Source organism: Pinus tabuliformis, chromosome 2_1 (genome assembly GCF_031772625.1).
Source record: "Pinus tabuliformis cultivar Carrire ecotype Pingquan chromosome 2_1, CPIR1, whole genome shotgun sequence".
Taxonomy (NCBI): domain Eukaryota; kingdom Viridiplantae; phylum Streptophyta; class Pinopsida; order Pinales; family Pinaceae; genus Pinus; species Pinus tabuliformis.
In genome coordinates, this window is record NC_142299.1 from 91,990,698 (window position 1) to 92,003,756 (window position 13,059).

A 13,059-nucleotide genomic window follows, 5' to 3' on the forward strand; every position below is an offset into this window, starting at 1 on the left:
ACACTCCCTGCTCTGCGTTGGTTGGTGGTGCTACGTCACTGCCCAAAAACTCCTGAAATCCTTGTAGAACTGCTTCTCTAGGGTGGGCACGGATGGTCCCCCGAAGTAGAGGCTGAATCTCTTGCTCGAGAGATTCGTGGCTAAACAACCGGTTGACTCAGCTAAACAACAAAGTGAACAATCATGTGATTTTGTTTGCAAGATGTATGAATGAATCCCAAAATGGGAGCTGCTCCCTCCTTATAACTCCTTGGGCCTCCCTTGCCTCATGTGGGACCCTCCATCCACTTATTCGACTTTCCTTTCAAGCTATTCGAATGGGCCAATTCGAATTCCCATGTGGGTGGCCCCCACATTCCACTAGCAACCAAATTAAGTCGAATTGCCTCCTAAGTCCCTAAGTTGAAAATGATGGGTTCTCTTCATTAGCCAAAACCGTGCAAAACCGTGTAGCAACACCTTGTTACAAATGTGTTTGAAAAGGGACATGACAGTCCTCCCCTCCCAAATGTTGCTTGCCCTCAAGCAACCTCAAAGTTGGGTGCTCCAATATGTGCTCACCCTCCCACGTGGCATCCTCATCCGGCAAGTTCTTCCAACGCTCCAAAAAATCTCTTGTCCTCAAGTAATGCCTGAACGAGCATCCTCTCTAACTGTTGCTCCCCACTGTCACTGTAACATATGCCAGGGTCCAAGATGTGCCACTGAATCGTCCCTGACCTCAGCACTGTCCTGATATGAAAGAATCCTTTAATACCAGGATGCCAGGCCATCCTGTCCAACATGAAGCTCCACTCACTCCACTCACTATCCTGCCCGGTGCAAGTACCAAAAGTCCCTTGCTCCATCAATGACTTGCTAAATCCCGATGAAAGATCTGTATGATCTCCCCATGCAGTAGCCGGTGCATCCCTAAAGGTTATTGAGTTATGAAGAGTTGTGACGCCCCAGTTCCGTGCTAGTCCCAGAGTGGTGCCACCATGTTGACGTTGCGCTACTCTGACTATGTCATACTCCCCATCATGCACAGACAATATCCTCCTCTCTTGGAATTCAATGGTGGAATACTAAAAGAGGTGAGACACATCTTGCCTGGGCATCTCCATGGCACCAAGGCTTACCCATCCAAATCTAACTCTGAACCTGTGCAACAATAAAGAATGTCTGCCTCCCCATATGACGAAACCCTCTGTGAACCCCCATGTGTCATCCCAAGAGCGAACTATATCACTCTCTGCCACAATTCCGCTCACCACAAGTGATTTATCGATCAACTGAATCCCGACATCCCATAGGCAGACCTGTTGTGGCATAGCCCTGACAACTGATGGAATCCCTTTGGCCCTCTTATCTAGTCCATGCATGCCACCCGTATATATGCTTCATACATCATGAACTAATCCGAGGCATGCTAAATTGTCCGGTGCTTGCCAATGTGTAGTACTGATGACCATTGGAAACCACGTGTGCCAAATAGCTACCCCCTGAATGTGACCAATAGATGGGTATCTGATACGCGCAATCGACTCAGTGTATGCGAATACATCTTGCTCTTGCCAACCATCGCCACTGGTTCGACTACCTTCCCCCTAGAGAATGTGTCGATACAATGTCGGGAACTCAGATACATACTGGACAACTATCTCAGCCGCACACGGTATCCTTTGCTCATGCATGGTCCAGACATGCCCTGTGGAAAGAGTGAAACATGTCTCCCCTATGACCAGCTCCCTAGGCATAGGATCAATGATGAATGATATGCCATCCCTGTCGGTGATCACCTCATCCCTCGACCTGTGGCTGTCAACTTGCACACCGACTCGATGCCCCCAACAAGAAGTCTCCCCTCTATCGCACCAAGTGTCATATAAATATCTTGGGTGAGCTTCGCGTCCCCTACTGCTCGTGCCTAGAGTGTCAAAGGACAACAACCAAATCGCCCATTCCTGTAAGTGACGTAGAAGAGGGTCAGGAGTGTGAGTCCTTGTGGATACCATCAAGTATCACTCATCTGTGTCCCCATCAATCCTGGGTGAACTACACCCAAAGGTATGCTTGGTATCTCCGTCCCCGTGTGTCCCTGGAGGCAACACTCCAAGACCTTGTTGTGCAGCGCCATACGCCCCTGCATACCACTGATCAACCCAATACTCCTGGACATGCCACTGTACATCGCGACCTACCCCTGTACACTGCTGGATACTCTCGGCAGCAGCTATGCCATCCTGTACCGTCCTACTTCCTACCTGTGTCACTGCACTTGTCACTCCCCGCATGTACTCACTGCGATGTGAGGCACTCCCACTCCGCAACACAGTCCAACACACTACAACACACCACCATGCATCTCCATGCCCACCTGTAGACCATTGCGCAACGCTAGATGCTCCCACACATCCTTGGATATGATGGCCTAGAGCTATGTCTCTACGTGTTAGGCCACATCCGATTAGTATCATCACCTCCACCATTGCATCATTATCCCTACTGATGAATGGATCTTCCCTCCAAATCCCCCCTGAGGGATCCGAGAAGCGATTCTCTCTATGTATTAGCAATGATGCCACCACTGCTCCACTTCTATGCGTTCTCTGTGCCCCGCACAAAAGTGAAGAGCCACCAGCTCCATGCAAGGGACTGTCTGGTGGCCTGCCAATGCCACCTCCTTTGACAAACTCATGCCAAAGTATGTTGATCACCCAATGATCCCGTGTCAAAATGCCATACCAAGAAAACCAAAAGAGTCTGTCCATAAACTGGTCGACCACTGGTGCTGACCGAGACTCCCCTAGCGAATGTGCATGCTCAATTGCTAGGTCAACTGCACCATCCCGGTTGTAGTCAACCGACATACATGGGAAGTGATAGGTAGTCCCTCCTGGATCCCAATGCCAGTGGGGGCTTCTAGCATCCCCAGTCCCTGGAAACTCCTGCTGAGCTCTACTTAGGTCCACTACCATCTCCATAGTCCACTCCACCGGGTACCAACTCAGAATCTCTCGCCACCCAACCCCAAGAGAGGGATCGAATGCACGAACTCTTGCACATAGAACAACCCCAACATGCAGATGTTGCACCCTGTGCAACTCAGGTCTTCTCATCTCGCTATCGTGGTCAATATATACAATTTGACTAGGTAGCTCTATCTCCCTCTGTCCAATGGGCCAAGGTAACCTAACAGTGTTGCTAGCCCCGTTTATGGATGCCCGAAGAGGGTTGCTCTCACGCTCCAATGTGCACTCTAGCTGCACCAGCAGGGAATCCAACTGCTCCCCAACGTGAGTCAATAATCACTCTCATACCCTCCAACTCCTCGTTTTGCTACAGAATCGCCTCTCGCATTAACACGACCTTCCTTTTTAATGCTAAAAGGTTGGCCTGAAACTGATGGAACTGTCGTGGCTCCAGATACCTCAATAATTGTGGGGTCTCAGCATCATGCTCAACCTCCTCTTTAGGCTCTTGATATCTAAAGACAGGTCTCCACCAAAAAAAGCGCCCCCTGGTCTCACCCTCTAACCGTCTTTGTCTTGTCTACTCCTTTTTAGGAGAGCCTTGATCTGGTTGACTTTCCCCACACGATGTAGATGGTTGCACCTCCATGGCCTGCTCACATCTAACGTTTTTGTTGTAAGGGTGAGGATGGGTTTGGTCTGTCACCCTCCTCAACTGAGCCAACCTCTCATCGTCCCAATGAATTCTACCCCAGAATTTCTGCATATTGGATTTCCCTTGAGCCATGGGTTTGTCTCTAGTTTCACTCGTCACTGTGCACTCATACCCAAAGCTTCCATGATCTTTTGGCTAATTTCCCATAGCTAGGCCAAGATCATGCTCTGATACCACTGTAATGTTCCAAACTTAAATAAATAGTGATATGCAAAGGAAAAACGATTTACAACACAAAATTTTTAAACAATTGGCAAATGCTCATAAAAACTCTTGAATTAAGAACCAGCTGAGCCATTTTATTAATCAATGGAGCAAGTACAGTAGTATGGAGGAATTCACTTGGGCTTGCCTCAATGGCAAGCGTGACAAAACCCAGGTGATAATACAATGATCTCAAATGCTGGAAATGGTTGCTCCTCTAATGCTCTGCGCTGCCCAAAAAATTTCACTACTGCTTGGAAAGGGACTGCAAGAAACTCCTCCTCCGGTGTAGAAAATGATGAAACTTCAACCACAAACTCTTTGGCGAAAACCCACAAAAACCCAGAAATGGTTTGGCCCAATTTGAACTTCCCAAAATCGAAACCCAATGGCACTATTCAATCCCCAATAATTCTACAGTGTTTGCTGCAAAGATACGGCTTAAAACCCCACGTCCGTTGCTAAGAAAATTATGAAAATTTATATTTAGGATCCTTGTCAAAAACCCATAAATGATTTTGGCTGGTTTAGACTTCTGAAATTCGACCCCCTTGGAGCCCAACCTCAGCTACAACTGTAAAATTCGATCTGTTGGAAGCTACCTATAAATCCTCTTGGAAATGACCCCAAAGTGCTGGGCTGACCCTTGCTATGCAATCCTTGACTTCCTGGGTGAGCTCTTGGCCTAAGACACCTGCTCCTAAGCTCCACGAAAAATTGTTGAGTGGCCTTTGCACTGCCCCCTAGCCCAACAATTCGAACTGCTGGAATGCTGGCTCTGCTGGCTGTAAACTCAGTAAGAATGCTGGTCTATTGCTGCTATCTCAGCTCTCTAACTCTTCAGCAAACAACCTGATCTTTGCTGGCCTCTATATCCCTCTACGTATTCTCTAGCTGCCCAGAAATATGCACTTCCTGCTCTGCGCTAGTTGGTGGTGCTACGTCATTGCCCCAAAACTCCTGAAATCCTTGTAGAATTGCTTCTCTAGAGCGGGCACGGATGGTCCCCCGAAGTAGAGGTTGAATCTCTTGCTTGAGAGATTCGTGGCTAAACAGCCGGTTGACTCAGCTAAACAGCAGAGTGAACAATCAAGTGATTTTGTTTGCGAGATGTATGAATGAATCCCAAAATGAGAGCTGCTCCTTCCTTATAACTCCTTGGGCCTCCCTTGCCTCATATGGGCCCCTCCATCCACCTATTCGACTTTCCCTCCAAGCTATCCAAATGGGCCAATTCGAATTCCCATGTGGGTGGCCCCCACATTCCACTAGCAACCAAATTAAGTCAAATTGCCTTCTAAGTCCCTAAGTCGAAAATGATGGGTTCTCTTCTTTAGCCAAAATTGTGCAAAATTGTGTAGCAGCACCATGTTACAAATGTGTTTGAGAAGGGACATGACAAATAGGAGGAGGAGAATATGGCAGCATCAACACCAGCTTCTACAGATATAGGAGAGCACAGTTCCATACCCATCAGTCATTGTTTGACATTTGGTGCAGGGCTAGGGCCCACCACTGCTAAGGGCAGGCTTGGCAAACAACCCATCATCTTTTCTTCTAAAAGGGGGAGAGGACACTGACATCAGATAGCTAGCTGTTAGATTTTTTGTTTTGCCATTGTACATATAACTCATGATGATGAGATACATTTATATATGTGATGCTATTTTGTATTGGTTCTCCACATTTGAGTTCGTGATTGGACAATTATCAGGAATTAACAGGATTTACTATTGCCTTTGATGTATCATATTTGTTTGACATCCACTACATCATATATATTAGTGCTTTCTACATATTTATGTGCCAATGTATTTATTTGATGCTGTTGTTGCTTTATATGTTTAAAAATCTGAAAAAAATGAATATATTTTGCATTTTTTAATATTTGCTGCTGTTTTCCAAAATTTTCCAAGTTTTTTGTTGATTTTTCTGAAATGATGTTTTTAGGACCCTCATTGATTTTTTGCTGATTCTGACTTTTTCAACACTGGTTATTTCTAATAGCCATAAAACTTTGACTGACCAGAGCTCTAATGCCAAGCTTAACAATTTAACCCAAAAATGATGTGCTGTAAACCTCTTTGACCTAGAATCAAAGTAGGGAAACCATTTCTTCAAGGTTAAGGACATGGAACCCTAAAATCCTCTTGTTATCAAAATATTTGCTGCGCTTGCTTTAATTCTGAAATGGAAGGCAACCTATCCCTCATGAGTGTGTGGATGTACCCTAGCGATGATTTCCAAACCCTCTACAGCCAGAGAGATAAGTTCTTCTCAGATATATACCTTCCATAGAATTGTCCTGTCAAGGTTTTATTGGACATTTCGAGTCTCGACTACCTGGTTCATCGTAACATCTTCAGCTATGGCTAGTTTTGTCTTTGTTTTTAGCAGTTTTATGCATTCTCACCTTTCTTACCTGAATTAACCACAAGTCTACTACCAACCGTCTCCGCACCATTTAAATCCTTATCTCCACCACCTTTTTCCTCTCTTACTTCTGAAGTGCCCACCTTCAGACTAAATTCCTTATTGACACCCAAAATATCCTCATCAGAGTTCGGATCTGAAAGAAGTTCAGTTTTTTGAATACACTCCTTCAAAATAAACTCCTCGTTGCCTTGGCCATCCTCTACCAAATTATGAACAGTAAAAACTTTGGGGATACTTTCTGGCCATCCAACTTCTTCCTTGTAACCATGCAAATAATGCTCTGTTGGTACAAGGACATAGCACAGGACAGAAACACCTGCTTCCACTTGACACTTAGTCTTGTCACCAGCAACATCATAAAGTGCTTTTCATTCTGATACTGTCCTTCTGTCAGAAATGTCATTTTGCCTAAACACCTCTGACCATCCATTGTTCGCCAAAGTTTTTGATGTGGTTTTCTCGCCTAGTACACATCCCTTAATACCCCCACCTTGCCGACACTGCTGGGTACCTTCTTTAGAGAAGATAGGGGGGACCTTCCATGGGATCCTGCACTTGAATTGGCTTGCTCCTCTTCTGGCCTTAGGTTCTGCAAAACCCTAATTCTCCAATACTCCTGCTCAACCTCCATTTTTCCTCCCAAGATTAAATTCTTGCTTCTGCTAAAGTCAATTATATGCTCACCTTGTGTCTTTTGTACCAGCTGCAAACAGAGCAGTTGAGTAGTTCAGTGGTCTGAACTTTAAAGTAGTGGCAGAGACATTCTGCAAGGGAACATACAGTGATGGAATGGGATACCCACAGATAGATAACATAGCCCACATTGGTATGCTTGCATTTCATCAGTGTCTGTCCTTGGTATTGTGATAACTACCAAAAGTGATCAGCAGCTTTACATTTTCAACGTGTTATTCTAAAAATGAATTACAGCGAGCTCTATCTTTGATTCATTTTTTTTCCTAACATTCTGAGGAAATTTGCAGGTACTGAGTATGGTATTTTTTATAATTTCATGCAATTGTGTTGTTATTCACAGGATAAAAACGCTTGTCTTTCTACACTAGAGAAGTATCCTATTGAAACATTGAAGTATGATTTACATCAATTTGTTCGTATGAAGAAAGCTTCTCTGAACAGACCAGTTCTTGATCAGGTAAAGTGCAGAATGAATTTGATATTGGATGACTGACATTATTTCGAGAATAATATTTCTGGTTGTGTGTGTAAAACATTCATGTCAGTCTGGCTTACAATACTAATTTATTGGTTTACAGCTGGTTTATGATGTCTCTAAGGGACGACACTTTCCTTCTTTGTTACATTATACACATCCATCACCAACAGGAAAAGAATGTAACAATAGTGGAGGTCGGAAGCGATTGTATAGAGAAGCAGACTTGCCATACAAATCTATATGTTCAGAAGGTGAAAAGAGGTTAAAGCATGGTGGAAAAGATAGCTCTCAGTCTAATATTGAAAAGAGAAGTGAATGCATTATTGAAAAAACATATAGTGTTTCTGAAAATGGTTGCTAGAACAATTATTTATGCACTTCAACACAGAATTTTCAGAAAGATTCTCAAACAACTACTGGAAATGGTATGCGGGATATTGGATCTAAACTAGAAATCCACATTTCTGGAGATGAAAAATTACAGCAGTTATCAAGTGGCACCAAGTCAACTTCTAATGGTCATTCACATTGTAGTGAGAGGAGAGATGATGGGGTTTGTTGCTTGGAAGGAGAAACAGATGAACCCAAGGAGGAAAGCAATTCAGAAGCCACAACTACTAGGGAACGCAATTCACTCGAGGCAGAGGAGTTACCAGAATTGGATTTACTGATACCATCTAAAGATGGTCAGGAACAGACTTGTTTCAAATGTAGAGAAGGCGGAGTATTGTCTTGTTGCAGTGGGTGTTCTATTGCTGTGCATGAAAAATGTTTTCAATTAGATGCATCTACTATTCCAGGTGAAACTTTTGATTGCCTTGTCTGTTATTACAAAAGAGCCCTTGTAGCTTACCAAAAAGCAAAGAAAGACGCTATAGAACTAAGTTGCACGAAACGGGGAAGCGAAACGAAACGCGACCTCCCCAAATTTTGGAAACGGGGAAACGCGAATATATATATATATATATATATATATATATATATATATTAAAAACATTTAAAAATTATTAATATATATATGTGCAATCATAAAGCATTAATGATACATTTACTTAAACATTTTAACATTAAGATTAAGATTAAATGGTTTCTAGAACAGCTTAGAAACCCTAAAAAAATTTACAAACTAATTAGAAAAAAAAAAAAAAAAAATTAAAAAACAAGTGATTTTTTGGAGGAAACGGGGCCCGTACGGCTTGGAAACACGTTTCCGGCCGTACGGGCACGTTTCCATTTCGGGAAACGTGCCCGTACGGCCGGAAACGCGTTTCCAGGCCGTACGGTACGCGGAAATGCGTTTCGTTTCGTTTCGTTACCCCTGCGTTTCCTGCAACTTAGCTATAGAATCCAAAAAGAGATTACTTGCATTCCTAAATATCAAGTCAGTCCAAGGTAAAGAACAGCGAGCACGGAACAACAATCATAAGGAATGTGAAAAAGGAGGGGAAGCATGTGCCAACAAAATGAAGACTTCTGAAGAGATTTTTAGTCATACAAGTGATTTTAGTTCAGGTTCCAAGAGAAAACATGCGTTTAGCAAAAGTTCTGGAATTTCTGTTCATGGAGATAAAAGACCTGGTGGAATTGAAAATGATCTACCATGTGAACAGAATGAAGCTGACGATGATATGCATGGTGGAGATCTTGAAGATGGTAATATTGATCATGGGAAATACCACTTACGTAATAGGAAATCCACAATGAGGTATTTAGGAACACAAGGAATTTGAATTCTTCCACAGCATTTAAATTTTAATCCATCACTTTCTGTATTTGAAGATTTGTTTCGAAGCTAAATTCCTGGCAGCCATCATTTAAGGATTTATTGAATGAAAAGATAAAACGTTCAATATCTTTTGCTTTAGAACAATTTACTATACTAGTTGTCATGTGCAGAGGAACCTGTCGTCTGCCTGGTGCACGTAGGAATAAGTTAGTTTGGACAAAGGCTGAAGAGGAGGCTTTGAAGGTGGACCTCCTTTCATGCAGACTTAATTTTTCTTTTCTCTTTCTGCATGTTTTTATTAGTAACCATTTTGATTGCATGTTCGTGGATCATTGGCTCATTTTGAGGGCAGTTTTTTTTCACACAGGAAGGTATGGAGAAATTTGCGATGGGCAAAACCAATGGAATCCCGTGGAAACGCATATGGGAACATGGGAAAGGGATTTTTGACAAGTCACGTTTACCTACTGACTTGAAGGATAAATGGCGGAATATGAAGAAGAGTAATTCCTGAAACATGTCTGTACATTGTACAGTGGCATCCACTCTTGTCTTGCCAACTCTATAACTGTGTTGCTGAGATTTGTGACTGCATAATACAAGGCAAAATTTCTGAATCAACTATTTCCAATCTAGGAGAATTTTGAATAATTTATATTGGTTCTGAGCTGTGCAAGTCGGCCACTCCAAATATGATGATTTTCGTTATGAAACCAGTCTAAAATGAAGGACCAAGTTGGCCCCTAAAAGGGAATTTTATTTGTGAATTTTTTTCTAGTTTGAAGGACAGGTTGGCTCAGTCAACAAAATTAATGAATTGTTTTTAATTAATGATATAATAGGCTGATCACCTCAGGTTTATGGTCATGTCAACCCATATTTAGTGCCCCTTCGTTGACTACAAGTAGTGGGCTCAGATCTCCCCTAAAAGAATCATTCTTGACATGCCAATCTTATGCAATTCTCTTATTTTTCTCGAGGCCAGGGCAGAACGAAAATTAGTTGAAGTAGGCTGAGTTTATCTGAAGGAATTTGATTTTATTGTTTGTCTTTAATGTTGGTGATTCATTGGACTGGTGGATGGTTCTTCAAGGCATTCTTTTCAGATCTGTTCTAATTATTTTGGGGCAACTCTGCACAATAATTTGGCCCTCATCTAGGGCAAAATTAGGTCTGTTCTGTGGCTTAATTCGTGTAAGTTTTGAGGTTGTCTATGGTGCCCTTCTTGCAATTGGTTTTGAGGCTCCTTTTGGCCTTTTGATGCAGAGTCTTTGAGGTTCCAATTTGGCCTGTCCGAGGCCTTATCTAAGCCCTAATTGTTAGGTCCACGTCACGTTTCACTTTATCACAAGTAAGATTAATTGTTAGAGTATAATGACTAAATTGTTAACTAGTGCTAACTCACGTGCTTTTGGTTTTAGTGTGGTTGTTAATCCTTATAATCAAAGTGGAAACACTATGAATTAAAAATATGGAGAAAATATTCACAGACGTACTATATTCATATATACGTATGTTAGGTTAGTTTATATATATATATAAAAAGATATTAGATATTAGATATTCTCATAAGAAGATTTGGGAATCTTTAGTATATTAGATATAATTTATAGGCAGCTTACATGTTTTTATTTAAATTATATTTGGAGAAGAGATATGATGTTGTTTAAATATAAATTAGATATATATAGGCAATCTTTATTTAAATTTTATTTGGAGAAGAGATATAATGTTGTTTAGATATAAATACAGAAAAATATGTAGACAACATTATATCTCTTCTCCATATAAAATTTAAATAAAAAACAGGTAGACTGCTTATAAATATATATATATATAAATGAAAACAATTTTATTATTATTATTAATTTTTAGGTACCTTGTATTATGTCAAATGAAAATTACAAAGATCAATTTTTTTTGGCTACTAGTTTATTTGAAGGGAAACTAGACTAGTAATATAAATTCAAAGTCTCAAGATTGTTAAGACTTCATGTGACTAGAGTATCTTGTAAATAGAAACTTATAAAAACAAGTTGGTTATGTCAGACCTTGACATATATCGACATGAGAAGACAAAAAAGGCTACTAGTGTTGCAAGGAAAAAACCAATGAGTCATAACAACTATTGGGTAGAATTTCGAGGCATCTGCGCTGGCTAGTCATTACCTTTATTTGTGTAGAAGGAGATGTTGACTGATCTCCTGGCTAGAATGGTAAGCGTGTGGCCTATACTATTAATTTTCTCTTCTAGCTTTGCCAATCTAATAAAATTCGCCTCCTGAGTTTTCATGTACCTACCTATGCAACTACAATATTCAAATGACATTTAACGTTGTGTTGACTTGATGTCATGATCGATGAAGTGGTGGTAGTGCATGCATTGCACCAAGTATAGTGGGAACCCTTTCATGTGAGTTAACATCGTATCAAGGCGGGCGAATGCCTACTCCTGGGCATTCTCCTTAAGGGTGAATTTTATTATTTGAAAATGAAAGTTAGGTTTTCTTTTTTTTTTTGTTTATAAATTTCTGCAAAACTTTTTCTCTTATAAATTTACTATTCAATATAACAATACATACAAGCAATTGCCCCAAAAGGTGCAAAGGTACATCGAAGGAATAGAAGATTTGGGAAGATCATCTTGAAAAATTCACTAAATATAGAATATCTTATTTCTATGAAAATAAATGTTATATAAATATCAAGGTTGATCTCTTGTCGATGTCCTAGAGCCCAACGACTCATTCCCTAGGCCACACAATGGGTCCTACTAGATTCCACTAGTCTAGTTGACTCTACTTCATGAATGAGGCTAATGTTCTTAGTACAAGAAGAACAAAAAAATTGTTGGATTATGAAGAACAACCTTCTACTTCAGTGGTTGTTTACTTGTTGATGGAAATTAGTCATTGCAACATTTGGTTATGCCTAGAGTAAGATGACTGACGGTAAAATACACAGGCTGTAAATTCTAGCATAAATACCCAAAATCTCAAAATCATATAAATGAATATAGCTAGAAAATATTCCCCTAAAGCATTCATTAAGATTCTCTTGATTTTAACTTCATGTACTTTAAAAAGTCTCATTGGGCCATAATTCTTCTATGAAGTTTTCCCTCAATGGCATTATAATTTAACATTAAGTTGATAAAATGAACATAAGCAAGGAAATATCATGATTTCACCATCGTAGCTAAGTTTGGCCTATTTCTAAATCTAAATAGACACCTGATAAAAAATAAATTAAAATCAATCACAAAATGTAAATTATCATAAACTTGCCCACGGGGCTTTGGATTGATGGTGAATGGGTGCATTGTTAAGGCATTCCTTATGATAGGTCATTGGTTCAAATCCCCGTGGGTGTTTACCTACCAAAAAAAAAATTATCATAAACTTTGAACCGGATAAAAATGTAATACAACATGCTTAAAATCAATAAAAACAATTCAGTAGCATTAAAAGATGCACAAGAAAACTTTGTAACTTTAGAACCTATTTCCTATCGTCTAGAACCTTTTGTTTGGTATATGTAAAATTTTCAAATATAACCTACACCCACAACAACTGACCACAACCTACAACTAACCACAACCTACTATGGCCGATCAGGCGAACACTAACATGATTCCTCAAGTCTTCAGTCAACATAGACACCCTCTCATGAACAATGATAGAGCTTCTAGTAGACTTCTACCTATTCATCCCTAAATCTAGGCAGTTGTAGGTCACAAGTGAGCAAACGTGGAGGATGATACAACTAGCTTGCCAAGATAGCAAGTCTACTTTGTAGTTCTCTTGGAAGGATACAACAACTGCACTACAAAAGAGACCATAATTCATTT

General features: G+C 40.7%; 1 protein-coding gene across 2 annotated transcripts in view; it reads left to right on the forward strand.

The window, feature by feature from the left end:
• Positions 1-8,165, forward strand: part of LOC149198925 (uncharacterized) — a 42,054-nt gene extending 33,889 nt beyond the window's left edge. For both annotated transcript variants that reach the window (XM_089402225.1, XM_089402226.1), the window contains 2 exons: positions 7,346-7,462; positions 7,584-8,165. In XM_089402225.1, coding sequence (XP_089258351.1) covers positions 7,346-7,462; positions 7,584-7,844 — 378 coding nt within the window. In that variant the 3' untranslated portion in view covers positions 7,845-8,165. The remainder of the gene's footprint in view (positions 1-7,345; positions 7,463-7,583) is intronic.
• Positions 8,166-13,059: the final 4,894 nt, after the last annotated feature.